The sequence below is a fragment of the Canis lupus genome, chromosome 27 (genome assembly GCF_048164855.1).
Source record: "Canis lupus baileyi chromosome 27, mCanLup2.hap1, whole genome shotgun sequence".
NCBI classification, from domain to species: domain Eukaryota; kingdom Metazoa; phylum Chordata; class Mammalia; order Carnivora; family Canidae; genus Canis; species Canis lupus.
The window spans coordinates 43,547,092-43,568,300 of record NC_132864.1 but is presented as its reverse complement, the minus strand read 5'-3'; the positions used below and the strand labels follow the sequence as shown (position 1 = coordinate 43,568,300).

At 41.4% G+C, this 21,209-nt stretch overlaps 1 protein-coding gene across 1 annotated transcript in view; it reads left to right on the top strand.

Moving 5' to 3' along the window:
- The window catches only part of PCDH15 (protocadherin related 15), an 876,905-nt gene that overhangs the window by 578,660 nt on the left and 277,036 nt on the right, over positions 1 to 21,209 (top strand). The window contains exon 15 of the mRNA XM_072803740.1: positions 4,008 to 4,140. Coding sequence (XP_072659841.1) covers positions 4,008 to 4,140 — 133 coding nt within the window. The remainder of the gene's footprint in view (positions 1 to 4,007; positions 4,141 to 21,209) is intronic.

Below are 21,209 nucleotides of genomic sequence, written 5' to 3'. Positions count from 1 at the left end.
GCTTAACTGATGCTGTTGAATTACTAGTATTTATTACAACCCTAATGGTATCATTTTATTGTGAATACTATTGGTATTTAGCTTCAGAAAAGCTTACTCTGACACCATGCTGACTTCAGGGAGAAAAAGGAGATCTCATTTTATTTTTTTATTTTATTTTTTGTATATTGTTTATTGGAGTTCGATTTGCCAACATATAGTATAACACCCAGTGCTCATCCCATCAAGTGCCCCCCTCGGTGCCCATCACCCAGGCACCCCTTCCACCCCACCCAACTCCCTTCCACTACCCCCTTTTTATTTCCCAGAGTTAAGAGTCTCTCATGCTTTTTTTTATAAGGCAGTCAGCCTCAAGAAGGCAGGTCCTTATTTCAACCCATTGTAGGAAGTGCCAGGAAGTTGAAGATGAAAAATGCTAGATCTTGAAACATGTTCTTTCTCAAACAACTCCAAGATCAAGGTGGGGGTGGGGGGCCACAAACACGTGTAATTAGCAACTTCAGCATTTGAATTTCTGTGGAAAGGAGCAGAGGAAAGGAGGATATAAGGTTGCGGGAAGGAGAAGCTGGTGTCGGACCACGGGAAGTTCTGTGTGTCCTCTGCCTAGGGGTAGAGGGTCTCTGTTTGTCTTGCTTTTTTTTTTTTTTTGTCTTGCATTTTAAAGTTGTCTCCTCTGCAGCAGACACACCAGGCTCTTTGGGTGTAGAGGTCTTTTGTGCGGTACCGGGGGTGTAAGTAGCTTAGTCCTCTTGTGGGAAAACAGCCAAAGGGGGAAGAATGCGGAAGCACACAGAGTACAATCAGCTTAGTGTGAACCAGACTTTCATGAGTGGGAGGAGGCTCATGTTCTGGTGAAGACATCAGAAAGTCCTCCAGACCAGTAGGCAGAAACGGTAAAAAATGTCAAAAGCAAGAAAGGCCTAACTTTTTGAAAGAGAAGTTTGAGTATGGAGGTGAAGTGTGTTCTAGGTCAAAGAAAAATGTTCATCAGTGAGGGAATCTCTTACCCCCAGGGTCACAGAGGTGAGCATTAGGTTGATTTACAGAGGAACCCCCCAGGCTGCTCACTTAAAAAGCAGGTGAGTCCACATGTTTTGTTGCCAAGAGCTTCCGGGGCCAGTGGTCTTCAAACCCAAGTGCGTGTCAGGATATTGTCCATCCAGAGCAAATGTAGACTCTTCTGTCCCACAGTAGAAGATTCTGACCTAATATGTCCTAACCTGGACACTAACACACCCCACTTGGGGTGGGGGAGCGACCGGGGTATCATGCCCATATGTATTTAGCCTAGAAAAGTGAAAAGATGCAATTAAAATGTTTAAAATATTATAAGGAAAATTAATAAGGTATACGTAAGCTTATTTACCCCCATTCCACAGAAAAAAATAAGACTCCTTATGTTGAAGTTATCAATAATAATGGATAAATGTTGGACAGCCTGGGTGGCTCAGCAGTTTACCGCCGCCTTCCGCCCAGGGCCTGATCCTGGGGACCGGGGATCGAGTCCTGCGTCAGGCTCCCTGCATGGAGCCTGCTTCTCCCTCTGCCTGTGTCTCTGCTTCTCTGTCTCTCTCTGTGTCTCCCATGAATAAATAAATAAAATCTTAAAAAAAATGGATAAATGTTTTTATAGATGCATACATAGGCATATATTACACAATACACATACGTACACGTGCGCACGCACACATATATGTAATCTTATCTAACCCTTAGGCTAACCTGGATGTTAGTATCATCTTCATTGTTTAGATGGCAGTGGTAAAACTGAAATAATTTGTCCGGGATCACACAGTGGTAGCATCCACATTCTAACTTGGGAATGTGTGGTTACAGGCCTGTGTTGAACAACATCACTCAGCCAGGGTCATTACCAATATGGCAGAGGGTAGACACTGTAAGGTTTATTGTGCACAGACAATGTGCTGGCCAGAAAAAGGAACAGATTTATAAAATGTTTAAATGACTTGATGAATAACGGGTGTTAAAAGAAGTCAGGGTCATGAGGGTAGTATCAGGGCGAGTATGTATCTCGAGGACACTGTTGAAGCGAGGTCGTTGGCTGGGATATAACAGATCCACTTCAAACAGAAGCTCCTGCATTCCCACAAGAGGACAGTGGGGCTCTGGAATGCACATTAAATTCGGTAACGTGGATATTTTTCTTCACACCATGTTTTTTTTGCATATAATCCTGAGATTAATACCTACAAGTATATAAGTAACACTTCATCAACCATTTTAACCTACCGTAAACATCTTACTCTTCAAGTCTCAGTTGTAATATATATTTTTTTTTCTTTGAAAAGAAAAACGATTACAATTTGATTGATTTTATCGATTAATTTTAACAGTACAGTGATAAATCCAGAGGCCAGAATAAATACAGATACATTGGCTGATTCTAAAGGATTAAAAAGTAAAGACTTTAACTTAAAATGAGATTATTTTGGAACAACATTGTGATAAATATTAAGGATGATTTTTAAGTCACTGCGGCTTTTTTGAGGTGCTTATATTCTGTAGGTATCTTATCTACTGAGGGCATGTCCAGGAAGAATTTGGACTTAGGCATTTTAATGGAAGCAATTAATAAAAAGAACCTTGATCTCTTTTAGAGAGAGAGAGACAGACAGACAGAGTGAGCAGGTGAGCTGGTGAGGAGGGGCAGAGGGAGAAGGAGAGAATCTGAAATGGGCTCTATGTTCAGGCAAAGTCTAACTTGGGCTCGACCTCAGGATCCTGAGACCATGATCTGAGACGTAATCAAGAGTTGGATGCTTAATCCACTGAGCCACCCAGGTTCCCCAAGAGAACTTTGGGCTACTGTAAGAAAATTCTAGGGGCACTAGGGTGGAACATCTGCCTTCGGCTCAGGTCGTGATCCCAGGGCCCTGGAATCGAGTCCTGTGTCAGGCTCCCCACAGGGATCCTGCTTCTCCCTCTGACTATGTCTCTGCTTCTCCGTGTCTTACATGAATCAATAAAATCTTTAAAAAAAAAAAGAAAATTCTAGACCCCAAATAAAAATGACAACAAATGTGCTTTTTAGTAAACAGGGGTGATTTTGTTAAAATAAGTTCAAAGCATACAGCACAGACAGTGGCTGTGTGTTCTCCAAGACGGAAGGCTGACTCCGTAGTCAAACGGTAGTGGTGGCATCTTCTTCCATCTTTCTCATTACGATAATTTTAGCCAGTGTCGCTTCTCCATAAACCTTGAATGTCTTACTTCTTTAGCTTTTGTGGAACAAAGGAATTTCAGAGTTCAGAGATACCAAAAAAGTTGATTATGTTAGTGCTAGTATTTTTGTCTTTATAGTTACAGAAGCACCTCTTTTCCTTCAAAAAAAAAAAAAAAAAAAGAATTCCCTGCCAATGTAAGGCTTAAGTAAATCTAATTTCTAGCTTTTCATAGTATATTTGTCAAACAAGACTTAAAAACACCTTTAGTTTTGTTTGCAACTATTTTATACAATGATTACTTTATGGGCCTGACTCTTGACGTGCATTTACGGGAACCCATTGATGTCAGCAAGAAAACTAATAAAACACAGCCCGTACTTTGTTTTGTGTGTTATTTTAATCAATACTCCCTCTGCTGGTTTAATAGGAAGAGAGCCCCAAGGACAGCTCATATTACCGGATATTTATAGAATGCTTTTTGCTATTAGAAAGACATTAAAAAGTAAAGTCAGGAGTCAAGGCTCCTGTTAATTTATTAGCTGTATTTGTACAGCTATTCCTTTTTAATTCGCCCTATTAACCTAAGTAGGAAAAATCGGTACCCTGAGGCATTTCTCTTTTTACTAAGATAATTTCATAGAAACATGATGTCTTGGTGGTAGCTTTTATTTTGCCATCCTTTCATTTTCAATTATTTTATAGTTTTCTCTAAAAATTCAAAATGTCCTCCACTGGAAGCCCAACGACGGAATGCGGACTGCAGTCTGTCATTAAAGGTGATGAAGATTTTTACCCGGCCTGTTTTGTCGTCTTTCTCTGCAGGCACTCCATCTGCACCGTGTACATTGAAGTGCTTCCTCCCAATAATCAAAGCCCTCCTCGCTTCCCACAGTTGATGTACAGCCTTGAAATCAGCGAAGCCATGAGGATTGGTGCTGTTTTATTAAATCTACAGGTATGCTTCTTACTATATACCTGCAGCTCTAGGGGGACAGCCTTGAAGGCTGATGGGTCTGTATTTGTCCATGGGGACATGTTGGGGGGGGGGTTCGCACATCTGCTTGCACCCTAGTGAAGGAAATTTCCATTTGGAATGGAAAATGGGGTAATATGGATGGAGGGTTTCCTCAGCTAATCTATTCTATTGATTGCCACAACGGAAGGACTAACATTATCTGGCGGGAATTAGCTGCAATCATTACAAGAGCAAATGAAAGGATTCGAAATACGCACTTGAATATTTTGTGCTTTGCACCCAAAGAGTCTGCAGCTGACTATTATTTTCTGTCTCGGATTCCTTTGCCCAGCAGGATTTACTTTTGCTGCAGTGCTGTATAGAGAAAATAGCTATGGGTTCACGGACTGACGGTAGGCATCCTAATTCTGAGGCAGACAACTCCATTCTGAGGCTGTGGGCGAATCTTGTAATTGCTGGGCCTCCTTTATTCGTTTAGGTGAAGGGAGGAGGTCTAGCTGATATTTCTGTTTGCAGCTCCAGTTTCATGGGCATGTGAGTTACTTGCAGGATGGTTGCTTGGTTTTCACTGTTTACATATTCGTGGATAAAGCACATTTGGCCAGAAAAGGCTGTATCTTCAACTGAATCTACAAATCAGCCTACGTGTGGTGTCGGTAACTGCCCCTTGCTGTAAACATCGTCACACGATACATCACTTGACCTGTGGATGTCTAGAGGACAGGGAACTCCCCTTCTGTCGGTGTTGTTACACGGGAATGGCTGAGCCTGAGCCCCAGACGAGAGTTCTGGAAGCTCGCCTTGACGGTTAGGAGAGATGTTGATGTGAGACTCCAGAGAAATGCCACAATCGATCTTTACCACCAAATGAGGTGACACGAGCATAGTTACATCTTGATCACCTCTCGTTTGGAGGCAGACACCCTCTTCCTGAAAGCCTGATGAGGTACATTACAAGTGGAGATTGCACCGAATGTTTGAATTGGAAAGGATGTAAATGTAATGAGACACATCAGCCTTATTTTCCAGATGTGGAAAGTGAACCTCCTGAAAAGTGAATGAGGCCTAGATCAGTTGACTCAATTTTCATCATTTTCAAAACTAGCCTCATTCCCTTAAATCCCTCCTAGTCCCCGAGGTTGCCCGGAGCTTTGTCTTACATGACCTGATACTCCTCTGTGCTCTGCTCTACTATCCATTTTGTGGCTTTTCCCATATAGCTATAGACTTTGTTTCTGTTGTTCATTTACCGTTAAAACATGTGGGGAACGAAATTATGTAAAGGTAGACATATTAGCAACAAGGAAATGTGGAGTATTTTAATGGACAAAATAAAGGAAACCCAGAGTCTCTGAAAACCAAATATGAAGACAAGTACATTTAATGGAATAATGAAAAAAAATATATATATATATAATATGGATTTGTTTAAACAAGAAGAACAAGTAAATAAATCCTAGATTAGTGAGATTCAGCCTAAGAAACTGTACGTGTTTCACATTTAAATATCTCCTCCGAATATGCCATTGTATATTCCTCCTCAGGACCTGCACTTTGGTTTCGGGATTTTTTTTTTCTTTTTTTAAAAAAGTCCACCTCAAAAGGTTACATAAATGATTCCATATTTACATAGCATTTTTTAATGACATTAAAGACATGAAGACAGATTAGCTGCCCCTAGTGGAGGGAGGTAATAGGGGCAGGAAGGAATTAGGTATGGCTGAAAAGGGCATTATAATGGATCCTCGTGATGATGGTAGTGTTCTGTATCTTGACTGTATCCAATGTCATATATTTGGGCTGTTATTGTTCCACAGTTTTAGAAGAACTTAGCATTAGAAACTAGGTTAAAGGTACACATAGATTTAACTTTCTATGAGGTAACATGGTCTTACGTACAAGATGGCCCTAGGTCTCATTTCAGGAAGGTCCATGAACCATATTATAGGAGAATAACTCTACCTGTGAGTTAAAGATGAAAAAAAAGTTGGGCTTTTTCATATCTCAAATTTCTCTACTGCAAAAGCTGAGCAAATACGTGAAATGACATTTCTATTCACCCTTTCTGCTTTTGGTAGGAGCAGAAGAAAGGGTGCCAATTGCAGTGGCAGTCTCTATGGGAGGGAATGAGGATGTCATCATCAAGGCTTTTTTCATAAACCACCAGCCATTCACTTCTGCTCATGATCAACTGAGATTGAATTTAAACTAGTGACCTAAAAGCTGAAAAGCTTCCACCAAATTACTCTCCCAGAGACTTCTAATAACAGAACGCATCAGAGATACCTCTGGCTCTGTCCTCATCCCTTTCACATGCCTCACTGCCCACTGCTGACTCACTGCTCAATTTAGAAAGACAGGATTTGTGGGGAAATATATTTTCCAAGGTAACAGCAGCCTGGCTTCAGAATGATCTGTTTTGACTGAGATCAAAGTGGTTTCTTCTCTGAAAACAATCCTTATTTCTCCTCTTCCCCTGCCCCTTCAAAGCATTTTCCTTTCATTCTTGTCTCGGAGCTGCTGTGGAGGCTGTGATTTTCCTCGGGTTATTAAGGCTGTCTTGAGTGGCTCCTGCATCCATGGCATTCAGTGGAGCAGGATGTGACCCAGAGCTCTGCTTTCCCAAACTTCCTGTGCTGAGCAGGGTTGGCATGAGGTGGCATCTTTTTTTTTTTTCTTCCAGAGTTGGTCAGACCTTTCTCCAAAGCATGACTGTGTATCACCCCCACTTGCCAGTGAAACCTAGTAGAAGTGTGTGCCCCAATGTGCACTGGGATCATGGGATCACGGGGACCCCTGTGCCCAGCTGTCCCCACTCTGTGCCATCATGTTCATCGTTACTCTGAAATCAACCATGCTGGGAACATTTCTGCTACAGAAATAAGCAGATGCACCAAATCAGCACCTTTCACTACACTCATAGCTACTTGTTAACCCTTCACACCACTGGATGTGAAGCCAGTCTCTTCAAAGACTTAAGTAGAATGTATTAACTTCATCAGCCTCCTCCATCTCTACCCCCCCACACCATTTTGAAGATTTTATTTATTTATTCATGCAAGACAGAGAAAGAAAGAGAGAGGCTGAGACACAGGAAGAGAGAGAGGCAGGCTCCATGCAGGGAGCCCAATGTGGGACTCGATCCCCGGACTCTAGGACCATCCCCTGGGCTGAAGGCAGGCGCTAAACCACTGAGTCATCCAGGGACCCCCCCCCCCATTTTGAAATCCCTTCATCCTATCACCTTTCCCCTGGTGCTCGTATAAAAATAATAATAGATAACATGTGTATGGCGCTTAATGGGGCACCCGCCTCTACAGATAGCTAGGTTATGTTCTGCACACAGCCCGACTTGGAATGCCAACAATCTGTGACTGAGAAGGGTGATTTCTCACTCTGACTGTATATCTACCATGGATCAGATCCCACTCAATCCTCTATCATTTCACCCGTGTCACACTGAAGGGGCAGCCTCTGTGCGGATCAGTGTTGTTCTTCTGACAGAGTGAAAAGACAGGCACAGTAAACCACAATATGGATCTTACTGCTTCTTCCAGAAGTGACACCTGACCCTACTTCCTGCGGTTCCTCCACCAAACCCAGGCAGGCTGCTCCTGAGCTCCTCACCTCAAGGATGCGTAATCCGCCCCGGGGGAGGCACACACTAACTCCCTGGCTACTCTGATGTCAAGAGCTGTGAGTTCTTTGGTTCATCACTTGCCTTCCAGGCTATTGCAGGCAACCATTTTGTTAAGTGAGTTTTCACTGCCAACCACGATTCCCATACTGAACACTTCCAGGAGGTTTCCTCACCAGCTTCCAGTCTCTTGAAACCACGCTATTTATTTTTTGGGTGTTTATTGGGCACATTATACTTTTAAGTGTCAAGCTGAGATCAGTTTGGATAGCTTGGTTCAAGTTGCCAAATCCCACAGTCAGTGCCATCAGAAGTCATCAGAGACTGCAGTGTGCTCAGTCTTCACTCCATAATCCAGCTGATGAAGTGGCCTCTGGCTAGGACAAGGGATCTCCTGGGGGCAATGTTTGCTGCGGGAAACACAACAGAACAAAACAAAACCCAGTTCTTCGTTGTTACCCACGAGTCAGGCATGTAATAACTACCATATTTTTTTTTCCATTGGCCAGAGCAATTCAAATCGGCTACTCTTGAGTTAATAGGTCAAGAATGTATAATCTTCTTGTAGGCAAATAGCTCCACAGGTTACTTGGCAAAGGATGATGTGAGTGGAACAGGGATGTTTTACTTTCCCTAGAGATGAACTGCCAATGTTTTCAAAATATTGACTTAAAGCATTAAAGTATATAAATATATATGCACCTACTAACTTTCATATAAATAAAATAAATAAGTAAAAAACTTCAGCATGCATTTCCCCATTTGATTCTCATAAAAACCCAAAGCAATGGGAGCTATTATCATTGTAATTTTACAAATGAGGAAGAATTCCTGGTTCTTAGTAGAATACCATCCAATAAAACAGGAAGGAGAGACCCCATATGGTTTTGGAGACTTTTACCTTAGAAATAGGGGAGAGGGATCCCTGGGTGGCGCAGTGGTTTAGTGCCTGCCTTTGGCCCAGGGCGCGATCCTGGAGACCTGGAATCGAATCCCACATGGGCTCCCAGTGCATGGAGCCTGCTTCTCCCTCTGCCTGTGTCTCTGCCTCTCTCTCTGTGTGTGTGTGTGACTATCATAAATAAATAAAATTTTTTAAAAAATTAAAAAAGAAATAGGGGAGAGGGCATTTTTTTGGTGCTCTGGTCGTTGCTGGTCTGGTGTTTCTCTTAGTCTTAGACTGAGAGAAGAAAATCCAAGAGGAAGAAGGGGACATTATTACCTGGTTCTTTAAGTGGCTGGACGCTGGGACTTGAGTCAGTGCAACTACTCTGTGAGGAGGACACTGGAAAGAGGTGTCATGGTGGAATGGGCAGTTGGCAAGGAAGCATGGACTGCTGCCTGCATTGTAGGTAAGATGGATCCCACCCAGGGCCCTAGATCTCAGAGGTGGGGTTCCTAAGTGTAGGTAAAAATGAAGGACTGTAGCATGTGGGAAAGAGACACATGTACACTCAACAAGATGTACAACCAAAGGCCACCAACCGAGCATGATGCACGAGTTACCTCAGAATGTCACAGCCACGACCAGTCCCTAGGATGGCCGCTTGAGATCCAGTCCATCCCTGTAACCGTGAGGTCTGCTGCTGCCTGACTGAGCCTTACGCAACCTCCCCATGGTCAGTCCCTCTAAGAAGTGTGATTTTCCCTCCGTAGCCTCTCTTATCTCAGCATCAGAGGAGAAACAAGAGTAAGAAAGATGAATATGAATGAGAAAAATCACACTCACTGGAAGTGCCTAGAAATGAAGTTGGTTTTAAAATTAAAAGGAAGATGTCATATTAGTAAGACTTAGAGCATCTTACTAAATGGCAGTTGTTGACTTACAGACCCAGACACAGCTGAGGAAGTTGGCTGTAGGACGAAAATGGCAGCAAGCGACACAGCAGCTCGATGGCAGCCCTGGGAGACATGAAACCATTTAATTTCTTCCCCGGGAGACTCCTTATTCAAACCAGCCATAGGATAATGCAGAGATGAACTTCTGTACTTAGAATGAAAGCACATGGGAAGCAAAGAGTTCAGAGGTTACGTGGAGATGCAGGTCTGCAGGGTCTGGCTTTGAAGACAAGGGGCTCTGGCCCTTGGCTCACGTCACTCCTCCACTTGTTTCTTTTTTTTTTTTTAATTTATTTTTTATTGGTGTTCAATTTACTAACATACAGAATAACCCCCAGTGCCCGTCACCCATTCACCCCCACCCCCCGCCCTCCTCCCCTTCTACCACCCCTAGTTTGTTTCCCAGAGTTAGCAGTCTTTACGTTCTGTCTCCCTTTCTGATATTTCCCTCACATTTCTTCCCCCTTCCCTTATATTCCCTTTCACTATTATTTATATTCCCCAAAAGAATGAGAACATATAATGTTTGTCCTTCTCCCGACTGGCTTACTTCACTCAGCATAATACCCTCCAGTTCCATCCACGTTGAAGCAAATGGTGGGTATTTGTCATTTCTAATAGCTGAGTAATATTCCATTGTATACATAAACCACATCTTCTTTATCCATTCATCTTTCGTTGGACACCGAGGCTCCTTCCACAGTTTGGCTATCGTGGCCATTGCTGCTATAAACATCGGGGTGCAGGTGTCCCGGCGTTTCATTGCATTTGTATCTTTGGGGTAAATCCCCAACAGTGCAATTGCTGGGTCGTAGGGCAGGTATATTTTTAACTGTTTGAGGAACCTCCACACAGTTTTCCAGAGTGGCTGCACCAGTTCACATTCCCACCAACAGTGTAAGAGGGTTCCCTTTTCTCCGCATCCACCTCCACTTGTTTCTAACATGGCTCATTAACGATGGGGCGCTTAGTATCTTTTACATTTGTAGAAATAGTTCAGATCTCTAGTCAGCAGCTGTAAGTTTATGCCCGACTGTAAGAAAACAAGTCTTAATCATAAACAAGTTTGGAATCGAATGATCCATTTACCTGTTGTCAGTGAGGACACCCCAAAGAAAGTTCAAGTACGTGTTACAAAATGGTTAACAAACACATGCATGGGAATGGCGTAAAGGATGCCCCTCCTTGCACACATGTTCCTTGAGGAGTGAAGAATAGGGACTGGGGCAGCGCAAGTGCTGGCAATTGTTCCTTGATTTAGAATGTCTTTTGCCTTCTCTCGATTTTTGCCATCATGCCTCTATTTTATTAATATGTGAACTTATTTCTGAAAACGGGTGGTAATGGAAACAATAATTTACTTGACATATCGCCATTATTGAAATTTATTTATTTATTTATTTATTTATTTATTTATTTATTTATTTATTTTTTAATGAGGAATGGGTGGAGTGCAGCATAGGGTGAAGAACCATAGCCTGTGGGCAAAGCAACCTGTTTGGCTGGCTGGTAAACAGAGAATGTTTTGTTTCGTTTTTACATTTTTAAAGGTTTGTTGATAAAATATAGACAAATCAAATGAAATGGCAACAAAAAATAAAGAATGATATGCAGACAACCAGCTATAGCTCCCAAAGTACAAAATTTTTTCTGTCTTTTTACAGAAGAAGGAAAAAATTGTGCTGTGCTCTGCATATGCCCTGACTAGTCATTCAAAAAGAAACAAACCAACAAACAACAAGCCAAAACCAAAAAGCAACCTTTGCGCACATAATCGTGCCCATCCATTATATTTAAATTAAGTTTAATGGCACCGCTAAAAGAGATAAGATATAATACATATCTTCACAATCCTAAGACCCAACATTAGATTCATATATTACATTTGATAATTTAAACTGCGTCAAAAATAAATAAATAAATAAATAAATAAATAAATAAATAAATAAACTTCATCAGAATAATCTGTTGTGTGAGTTGGGTCTCACGTGAGTTGGCTGAACACAGAAGCAACATTCGTTACCAAGGTATTATGTGTGTATAATAGGTCAATATTTGTGTGTCAATCAATATTAGTTGAATAAAACGGACTAATTCGCCCTTAGGTGTAGACCAGAAAGCATAATTTTAAGAGCTTGGGAAACAAGACGGAGATGATTGTCTTGGGTTAAGGAAGCCCAGATTAGACAAATAGTGTAAATTGTGTAGCTCAGTGTCAGAAATGAAAAAGAAAGTACCTAACTAATGGTAATCATTCTCATTCCTGTTCATTACCATCGTTTTTCTGTTAACTCACCTGAAGATTTGGGGCTTTAAAGGTGAGCAAGAAGGTACCAGGCATTTGGATTGATGACTAGGAAAGTGGACTGTCAAAGAACACAGGAGAATGGACGCATTGCAAAGATATTCGCCCCCTTTATGGTTTTACTAGTTGTTCCATCAAGAAGAAGTGATCACTTGCAATTTAGAGGACAAAGTGACACTTTGGCAGCCCAAGAGGCAGGTGGTTAACAGATCCATATTAGTAATAATGTCACCAATATCTAATTGTAGGGACACCAGTGTGGCTCAGTGGTTGAGCATCTGCCTTGGGCTCAGGTCGTGACCCCGGGGTCCTGGGATCGAGTCCCACATCGGGCTGCTTGGAGCCTGCTTCTCCCTCTGCCTGTGTCTCTGCCTCTCTCTGTGTGTCTCTCATGAACAAATAAATAAAATCTTAAGTAAAAAAAAAAAAAGAAACACAACATCTAATTGTAATTGGCACTGTTAGCCAGGAACTACTCTAGGCATTTGAAAGCTTCCTGGTCTTTTATATATTTAACAAAGCAGTGCAGTCGCTTTTCCGAAGTCCAGGAGAAGCCTGCTGGGGAGTGCTGGTCCCAAATCAAGCCCAAATCAAGCCCGATAGTCAGTGCTCTGCCCTTCCTGGCGACAGGTTCAGGGGCCCTCGGCGCTGCTCGGACTTGTAGTCACTTCATTCGCCCACAGAGCAAATGCTTCTTTTCTTTTTAAGGTCTGCTTGATCTGACCTGATTTCATTTTCTTGTGGTCACTTCTTGCTTCTGCACAAAAGTGAAAAATAATAGCATGTAAAAAAATAATAATAGTAGCATGGAGTTAATGACCACCGAAGCTGGAAAACCTAATTTCGCCCTCATTCCCAATTTGTGTCCTGAGCTGAGCTGGCTCTTGCAGTTTGAGTCTCTTTCCTTTTCCTGGCTCCTGGTGCCCAGAGCTGCAGTGGCCCGTTGACAACTTGGACACAGATGACGGGAGAAAACAGAAAGGTGTGAGAAGTTGGACGTTGCATGTCTGCCTACCTGAGGGAAAAACGTGCATTTTTCTAATGAAAGTGCCTGAGGAGGAGTGTCAGGCAGTGGCGGGTCAGCTGGCCACATGCAGTTCCCTTGCACCCTTATCCATTCTTCTCCTTTTTAATAGTTTCTGAAAGCTGTAAAATTTAAACCATGTGCCTCAAGGAATTATTAATTTTAGTCCTGAAGAAAAATGCCTGCTGCCTTGATTTGATGCAGAATTGATCCATTTCCAGAACAGTTTGAAAGAAATGCAGGCCATTGTATCGCATGCCCTTCTGCATTAACAGGTCCTGTCGGAGGTGCTAATTCGTTTTTCTGACTTCCTTCAAATGTTCTAGAAGGTTTGGGGGTTCTTTCTTCTCTTTCTTTCTTTCTTTTTTTTTTTTTTTGATGAATATTTCTTGTAAAACAGGATACTTTTTTTCCCTGAAGATGATAAGAGTTCATGATTCATGGATGTCTCGAAGCTGGCGCAGGTACACTGTGCATGAATCATGAGCCCCGGGCCATAGGATCTGCAGTGTCATTTATATTACGGGGATCGCTTTGGATCTGTCACTTGCAGATTTGCTCTTCTGTCATCAAAGAAGCTTTTCTTAACACATTCCGATTCTTTCATGTTAGTGCATAGATTAATGCCGCACAGTGTGCTAAAAAGATGACTGCTTTCCCTTCAATTTAGCGATCTATAACTCACTCTATTTAGGTTTCCCTGATTTTGATAAGAGTGAGGAATGGAAGTCTCATTTATTTTCCTCTTTATTTTCAGTTCAAGTTCCCTCTCGTCTTTCCTTACCCTAGATCTCAGGTGGCTCTTTCATCGTTAACGTTATCTCAGGTGAATAAGCTCACTGTAGGCGCACGTAAGGAATTGGAAACACACCACTGCTACTGGTCATCTGGCTCCCATGTATACTTTGTATTTGGGGTGAAGAAGAGATGGCTGGATGGATTGACACAGATAAATTTGAGAGATAGGGAGATGTCTCACAATGCCAAGCAATTCCTTCTTGCAAAAATTAAATCTCATTTGTAGTGAAAATTCTTCTTCTTTAAAATAGGTGTTCGGATAGGCTTAAGTCCCCCCCTCCTCCAAAAAAAAATGTCTAATCCCCTTGACATTATGGGATATATATTATAGGAAATGATTTTTCATCTACAGGCATATAAAGCTGTCAATAGTGAGAAAACCCTATTTTTAAATCTATCCTCTATTCATATACGTGTCTTCCTCTTCTCAAACAGTAATTCGGCCCCTGTAAATCCTCCATAGGCCACAATATGCTCATAGGCAGAAAGCCAGGGAAGTGTCAGGGAGGGCAGGGAAAGGAGAAACCGAGGTCTGATGCATTTAAAACAGGGCTTCTAAATTATTTTTTTTCTCCCAACCCTTCCTTCCTCAAGAAGGAAATATAAAAGGTTAATATGTGAGCTCTCGCCCCAGAGGAGTTGTACGCTATCCACTTTATCTCATATCCTATCTACTTCTCATATACACAGATATGGGATAAATGACTTAAGGGCCTGTGTTAGTGGACTTAGGCTTACTCCTGCCTCAGCCTTAACGAGAAGTAGGGCGTATAAAAAGTGGGGAGAAATGATCTTCTTGACATGGTGCAAGAAATAAAGCCACATTCTCAAATTCTCTTAAAAATAAGTGCTTAAAAATAAGTTAGTAAGATAAAGTGGTCTTTTCTGATATCACCGAGCATAAAGCAGAAGAGCTGGGGCTGGTTGTAGAGACGGACACAGATGATGAGCTGTGGCTTGTGTGCAGACCCGAGACAGAGATTCCCGGGCAAGCAAAGGAGCCTTATTGGAGCACTTCTCCTGCCCCATATTTTCATCAAACCTGTGGATGAAGACTTTTACAGCCTTTTGTCACCACATCTACCAATCTCTCTGCACCTGCATTTGTACATTTTGTTTTTACTCCTGTGATTAAAAATTAGCACTCCTGTGTCTATTGAAGCTGTCACTTGCATACTCGATCAGGGCTTCTTCAGAACCTCTGAAATGGAGGATGCATCTAAATGAATGACTAGAAAAAGGAAATAGGAGACAAAAAGCAAAAGCTTTTATTATTTTTTTTTCCCCTATTGGGTTCAAAAGATATAAAATCACTGTCACATCACTCTTTTTTTTTTTTTCTTCCTAAGCTACTATAAATTCTACTCTAGAGGATTTTGCTCCAAATTTCTTATATGGTCATGATCCATAATAACCACTTTGTGGAATGACCCTGTGACCTTGGACCACACTAGAGCAGCACTCAGGACTGGCTACGCCGTTTGCAAGGCCCAGTGAAAAATGAAAACACAGCACCTTTCAAGTGTGAGTGCTTTGCGCTGACCCGAAAGCACTCTCCTAGATCCCACCCACTCTGGGCTGCTCCAAGGACATTGCTCCAGAATCACACTTTTAACCTTTTCCTACAGCGTGAACGGTTCCTGCTCTATCTGACCATTTCCAGCGATGTGAAAATCCTCAGTGGTGTCTCCCAATTAAATACAAGTGAACAACACAAAATGCCCTTGATCCCATAACCTACCCAGCTGCTTACCCATCTCTGTGCTTCCCTTCACTGTGGAAGCTACTCCGATCACATAGCCAGGCTGGCTTGGAGAGTGCCTTGGTCATGTTCCCTGCTGCTCTCTCGACCACATGAAAGTCAGGATTTCAATCACCTATCATGGATGGGGCCTTTTCTTTTGCCTTAGTGCTTATTCCATTACCCAGTGAATTCCCCCATCTCCCTGCCCATCAACAAGGTGTGATAGGGTGGAGAATGCCTTTCTTATTCAGAAATTCACTGGTTTGATTTCCAGCACACTACCGTGTGTGTCCTGGGTTGCTCACCATCCTCCCTGGCTGATCCCATCTCAGTCTACTCTAATGACTTCTCCTCATTGCCCCGATTTTTTTTTTTTTACATATTTTTTAAATTGGAGTTCAATTTGCCAACATAAGCATAATACCCAGTGCTCATCCCATCAAGTGCCCCCCTCAGTGCCCATCACCCAGTCACCTACACCCCCCCGCCCATCTCCCTTTCCACCACCCCTAGTTCGTTTTCCAGAGTTAGGAGTCTCTCATGTTCTGTCTCCCTTTCTGATATTTCCCTCTCATTTTTTCTCCTTTCCCCTTTATTCCCTTTTGCTATTATTTATATTCCCCAAATGAATGAGACCATATAATGTTTGTCCTTCTCTGATTGACTTATTTCACTCAGCATAATACCCTCCAGTTCCATCCATGTCGAAGCAAATGGTGGGTATTTATTGTTTTTAATCATTGCCCCGACTCTTTTTTTTTTATTTTTTTATTTATTTATGATAGTCACAGAGAGAGAGAGAGAGAGGCAGAGACATAGTCAGAGGGAGAAGCAGGCTCCATGCACCGGGAGCCCGATGTGGGATTCGATCCCGGGTCTCTAGGATCACGCCCTGGGCCAAAGGCAGGCGCCAAACCTCTGCACCACCCAGGGATCCCTGCCCCGACTCTTAAAAGTGGGAATGCTCCACAGTTCAAGCTCCTAACCACCACCACCACCACCTCCTCATCCTCCTCCTCTTCCTCCTCCTCTTCTTTTTCTTCATCTTCATCTTCTTCTCCTTCTTCTTCATCTTCTTCTTTTGTTTACATTCACTCCTGAGATTAGTTCATTGTTCTCCTGGATTTAAGTTGCTAAGTGCTCATACATCTGATTCGTTCATATTTCCTCCTTAACTCCCTGCCCTAAAACTCTAAACCCATGGCCGACGGTATGATCTAATTTTAGGGGGGTTTGCTACATAGATAGGTGTCTGTCTTAGGTTGAGTTTCCAGAGAAAGAGACTTTGAGATGAAGATTCAGCTGCAGGTGTCTATTAAAGAGTGTTTTTGGAATTGACTCCTGTGGGAAAGGTGAGGAAAGCAAAGCAGAACTAAGTTTAGGTAGAAAGTAAGCTTCAGCTAACCATAGTGGAAAGCTCTAGAGTCAAGAGAGCCCTTTCGAGTTGGAAGGTTGGCACAGTGAGGCAGGCCTTCATACACCTGTATGCAAGCAAGAGTCAGATGCAGGTTGCCTTAAAAAACAGGTTGGCAAAAAAAAAAAGAAAGAAAGAGAAAGAAGAAAGAAAGAAAGAAAGAAAGAAAGAAAGAAAGAAAGAAAGAAAGAAAGAAGAAAGAAAGACAAAAGAAAGAAAGAGAAAAGAAAGAAAGAAAAGAATAAAGAAAATAGGTTGGCCTCGACATGATGGCTCTCTTCAAATGGAGCAACAGATGAAGGGCCTCAGTAGGTGACGTTTCTGACATATAGGGGAATAGTTTCTTTACTTCCTTGAAGGGGCATTTGGGAGGCATATCAGAGTTTTATCACACAGAGATGATGAAAACCATCTTATCCTTAATTCGATCTGAAATGGGTATCTGGGGGCTTGCAGCCTCAAGATGAAGTAAAGGGGAATGAGCAAGTAGGAGGTTTTCTGGAGTGCAAGCAATGAAACATAACATAAGCCCTCTAAAGATCCAAAAAGAAGAAAGAAGAAGAAGAAAGAAGAAGAAGAAGAAGAAGAAGAAGAAGAAGAAGAAGAAGAAGAAGAAGAAAAGAAGAAGAAGAAGAAGAAACTTAAAGCAGAAGTTCTAAAAATGACTTAAATACATTCAGAAGAGGAAGAACAAATTTTAAGAAAATGTAGTTTAGCATTTTTCCAGAGATTTTTTTTTCCCTCTTTCCAATAATTGTGTGCCTTTCCAAGTGAATTATTGCCATGCATTTCTAAACACAGGAATGCTGGCGCATGGGAAGGGTGGTGTGATGCGGAATTTCAGGCTCAGTTTCCAAGGCTCTAATGAAGCCCTGGGTCACAGGGCGGTGGTCACCAGGGCAATAAGTGAAACTGTGAGATCTGTAACTTTAATGAAGTTTTATGGACAACCGCTGGGGGAGTCTATGTAGCCATAGGGCCCTATTTTGGAGATCTGAGCAAGGGACACTTCACGCCGACCTTTATTTCCCATTTACTGCTGGGTTTCTAATCTTTAATCTTCTTATTCTTATCATGTCTCCTAAAGCCATGGAGGGAGGACTCTTCCTCGTTTTCTAGATGAGAGTCCACAGACACCCCTTAGCCTCTTTCAGCTAGATTTTGTGGAAACCTTGGAACCCTGCTTTTGTCATCTCTTTCTTATGTAAGGTCTTTCAACAAAGGTTTATTACTAGAGTATGAAAGTGATGATTTTCATTTACTTGAGGCCAAAGGACTATTATGATTCAAAGACAAGTTTAGAATTTTTAAACTACTTGATAAAAAGAGTTCTGGGGTTTTCGTTTGTTTTAATTGACCAGAATTGAACCATTGTGCTCTTCCTGAAAGTTAGATTAAAAAGAAAAAAAAAAAAAGATTAATTTGAAATGTGGATTTGGATGTGGAATTACTTTCAACTGAGCAACTCTTTGGTGGTGCCTGGTATTATAATAGCAGTAATCAGTATTACCTTTAGTAACTGGCAATAAAGGATTCTCTGTGCAGTTCTGTAAATAAACCGCAGTTTATTGCATGCCTTGAAGCTGTTTATTGCTTCACACTCTGTCAGCTACTGTTGATTAAAGCTTCAGTATGCAAATGCAGTTATTTCCCTGAGATTTTGATAAATTAGAGGAGAACAGAAACAGTGCTTCTGAGGTATACTCGATAAACAGCTAATAGGTGTCAGTTGTCTAGAGAAAACAACAGGAATCAAATTGATGCTGAGAAGTGCCCGTGGTGATTCTCCACTTAACTGCCTGGAATTAGCTGGTTTGGAGCATGGAAAACTTTTTTGTTTGTTTGTTTTTTAGATAAAAAGACAAGCAATATTTGCTTCGGAAGAGTTACTTAAGAAAACTGAAGAATTCAATTGCATGTCTCTTGTTCTAGCTTTGAACTCTTTTTATTTTACATGGATCCACGAAATCCTGTAGCAGTTCGAAAAAGAAAGTGAAGGACAAAGTCTTCATTTGATTGATCTTCATTCACATACTCACCTCATTCCACATACACAAAAAGATTCTTTTTTTTTAAATTATTATTTAGAGAAGCTCCAAATGAAGAAAACATATTTCAGAGACAGAGGCGGAATTACCTAGCAATAAAAATTAACTCAGCTTTGCCACAGAGGCTTTCCCCACTACCTACCCTCAAATAAAAGTAGATAATTTTGATTTCAATAAACAAATGATTACAAAGAGCAGCAAGGCTTGATTGCAGCTACACTTCTCCTAATTTAACCAGCATGAGTGGGGTGATTTGAATCAGAAGTCGCCTATGTGCGTCAAGAAGAAAAATTTGCAGATTGATGCCAACACTAGCTGTTTACACTTCCTCTTCCTTTATGTAATTTTATTTTTACAATTAATATGTATATATTCATAAGTGCAATCATCTCCCGCTCTCTTTCCTTTTTATGCAGCTTTCTTTTCTGTTTCCTGTTTTTGCCTCACCTCCCCTTCCTCACCTCCTTCCCCCACCCCAGTGACTCCCCAGCCCTTCCTCATGGGAGAGCTCACCTGAACCCCCTGGTGTGCATCCCATCCTGGCCACACACAATTGTGTAAATCATGTGAGTGTGTGTGTTGTAAAGGACATATGTGATACACATACAGGTGATTTCACCATTGTCATCATGCACACATATTTGTTTCATGTTCATTTTGCTTTTGAAATGCTATAAGACTTGACAGAAAAAAAATATGAGAATTGAACAAGGATGTTTGAGAATAAGTTACCAGCATGCTGGGCATTCACCAAGTATGATCTCCAATCCCTATGAATAGCGCGGTCTCCTATGTAACCTCCACCCCATTGTCGAAATCAGGCCATGACTTTGGTGCATTACTACCGTCTGGACCTGTGACTCCAGTCAATTTTTGCCGGTTATGCTTGCAACGTCCTTTTTGGCAAAATGACCCAAAGCAGGATAGCATGTTTCTCTCCTCAATCTGCAGCAATTCTCCCTTCATGCTGTTGAAGATTGCAGGTTGCTTATTTTGTACATTTTCCTTCAATTTGGGTTCGTTGGTGTCTCTCCGTGACTGGTTAAGTCCTGATATTTCGGCAAGAGTATCCCTGAGGTGATGCTGTGTTAATCTCATTGCCTCCTATCAGATGACAGATGGTTTACCTGGGTCCCATTCCAGTGACAAGGTGCGTAACCTGTTCTAAATTGCCCCAGCCTTCAAGTGTGTGGATGATTTGAGATTATGCAAATGTCCTTCCCTTATTTATTTCCCCTCATTATTTTTTTAATATCTATTGAGGTTCTTTGGCTGAATTATTATTATGATTGCTGCCAAATGATGATTTTCTGATGCTGTCACCTCTTTGACATTGATTAGTTGGCATTCAACTAAAAGAAAAGCTATCTCTGCTCCCCTGTGTATTTATTCTTATTTATCAATACCAAATATGAATTCAAAAATTTATCTTCTTCAGTTGATTGTTGTCCATTACAATCATTATATATCCTTATGCTCAAATTGTCCCAGAACTCGTCTTGATGAGCCAGCCTGTCCTTTACAAGTCCTTGTCACATGGCCCTGTCACATTTTGAGCCCCGAGCTATTTTCCAGCACAGCAACATGTTCCAGATCCACTTTATTCTTCTCTTATTCCTGTTCCAGATCTAACCGTTTTTCTAAAAAGCTCTGGTTTCTTTAAGTGGGGCAGATGGCATTTAGGAACCAAGACCTGAGGGCACAGAATGTTCATGATTATTGGCTATCTCTGCTTCCAGGCCTTCTCAATGGCCAAAGTTAGGCAATATACGGGCATAGATGTATGAGTACACCTGCATGTACTCAAACAGACACACGTGTCTCTACACATGCCACATACATGTGCATGATATATACATGCATGTTCATTTGCATTTATATTAATTTTATGCCTACATATACATCTCTATACCAACATGTACCTATTATATGCAATATCATATTATACATTTGTATATATTATGAAATATATATGTGTATATATATATATATATATATGTATGTATGTATTAGTTCACTAGTATGTCACAATGAGAAAACTGGCTCTTTTATCCTTAGTATATTTCCTTTATATATATATAAAGGAAATATACTAAGGATATATACTAAGGATATATATAAATTATATATATATATATATAATTTTATTGAAGTTTGATTTGCCAACATATAGTATAACACTCAGTGCTCATCCTGTCCAATGCCCCCCTCAGTGCCCATCACTTAGTATATTTCCTTA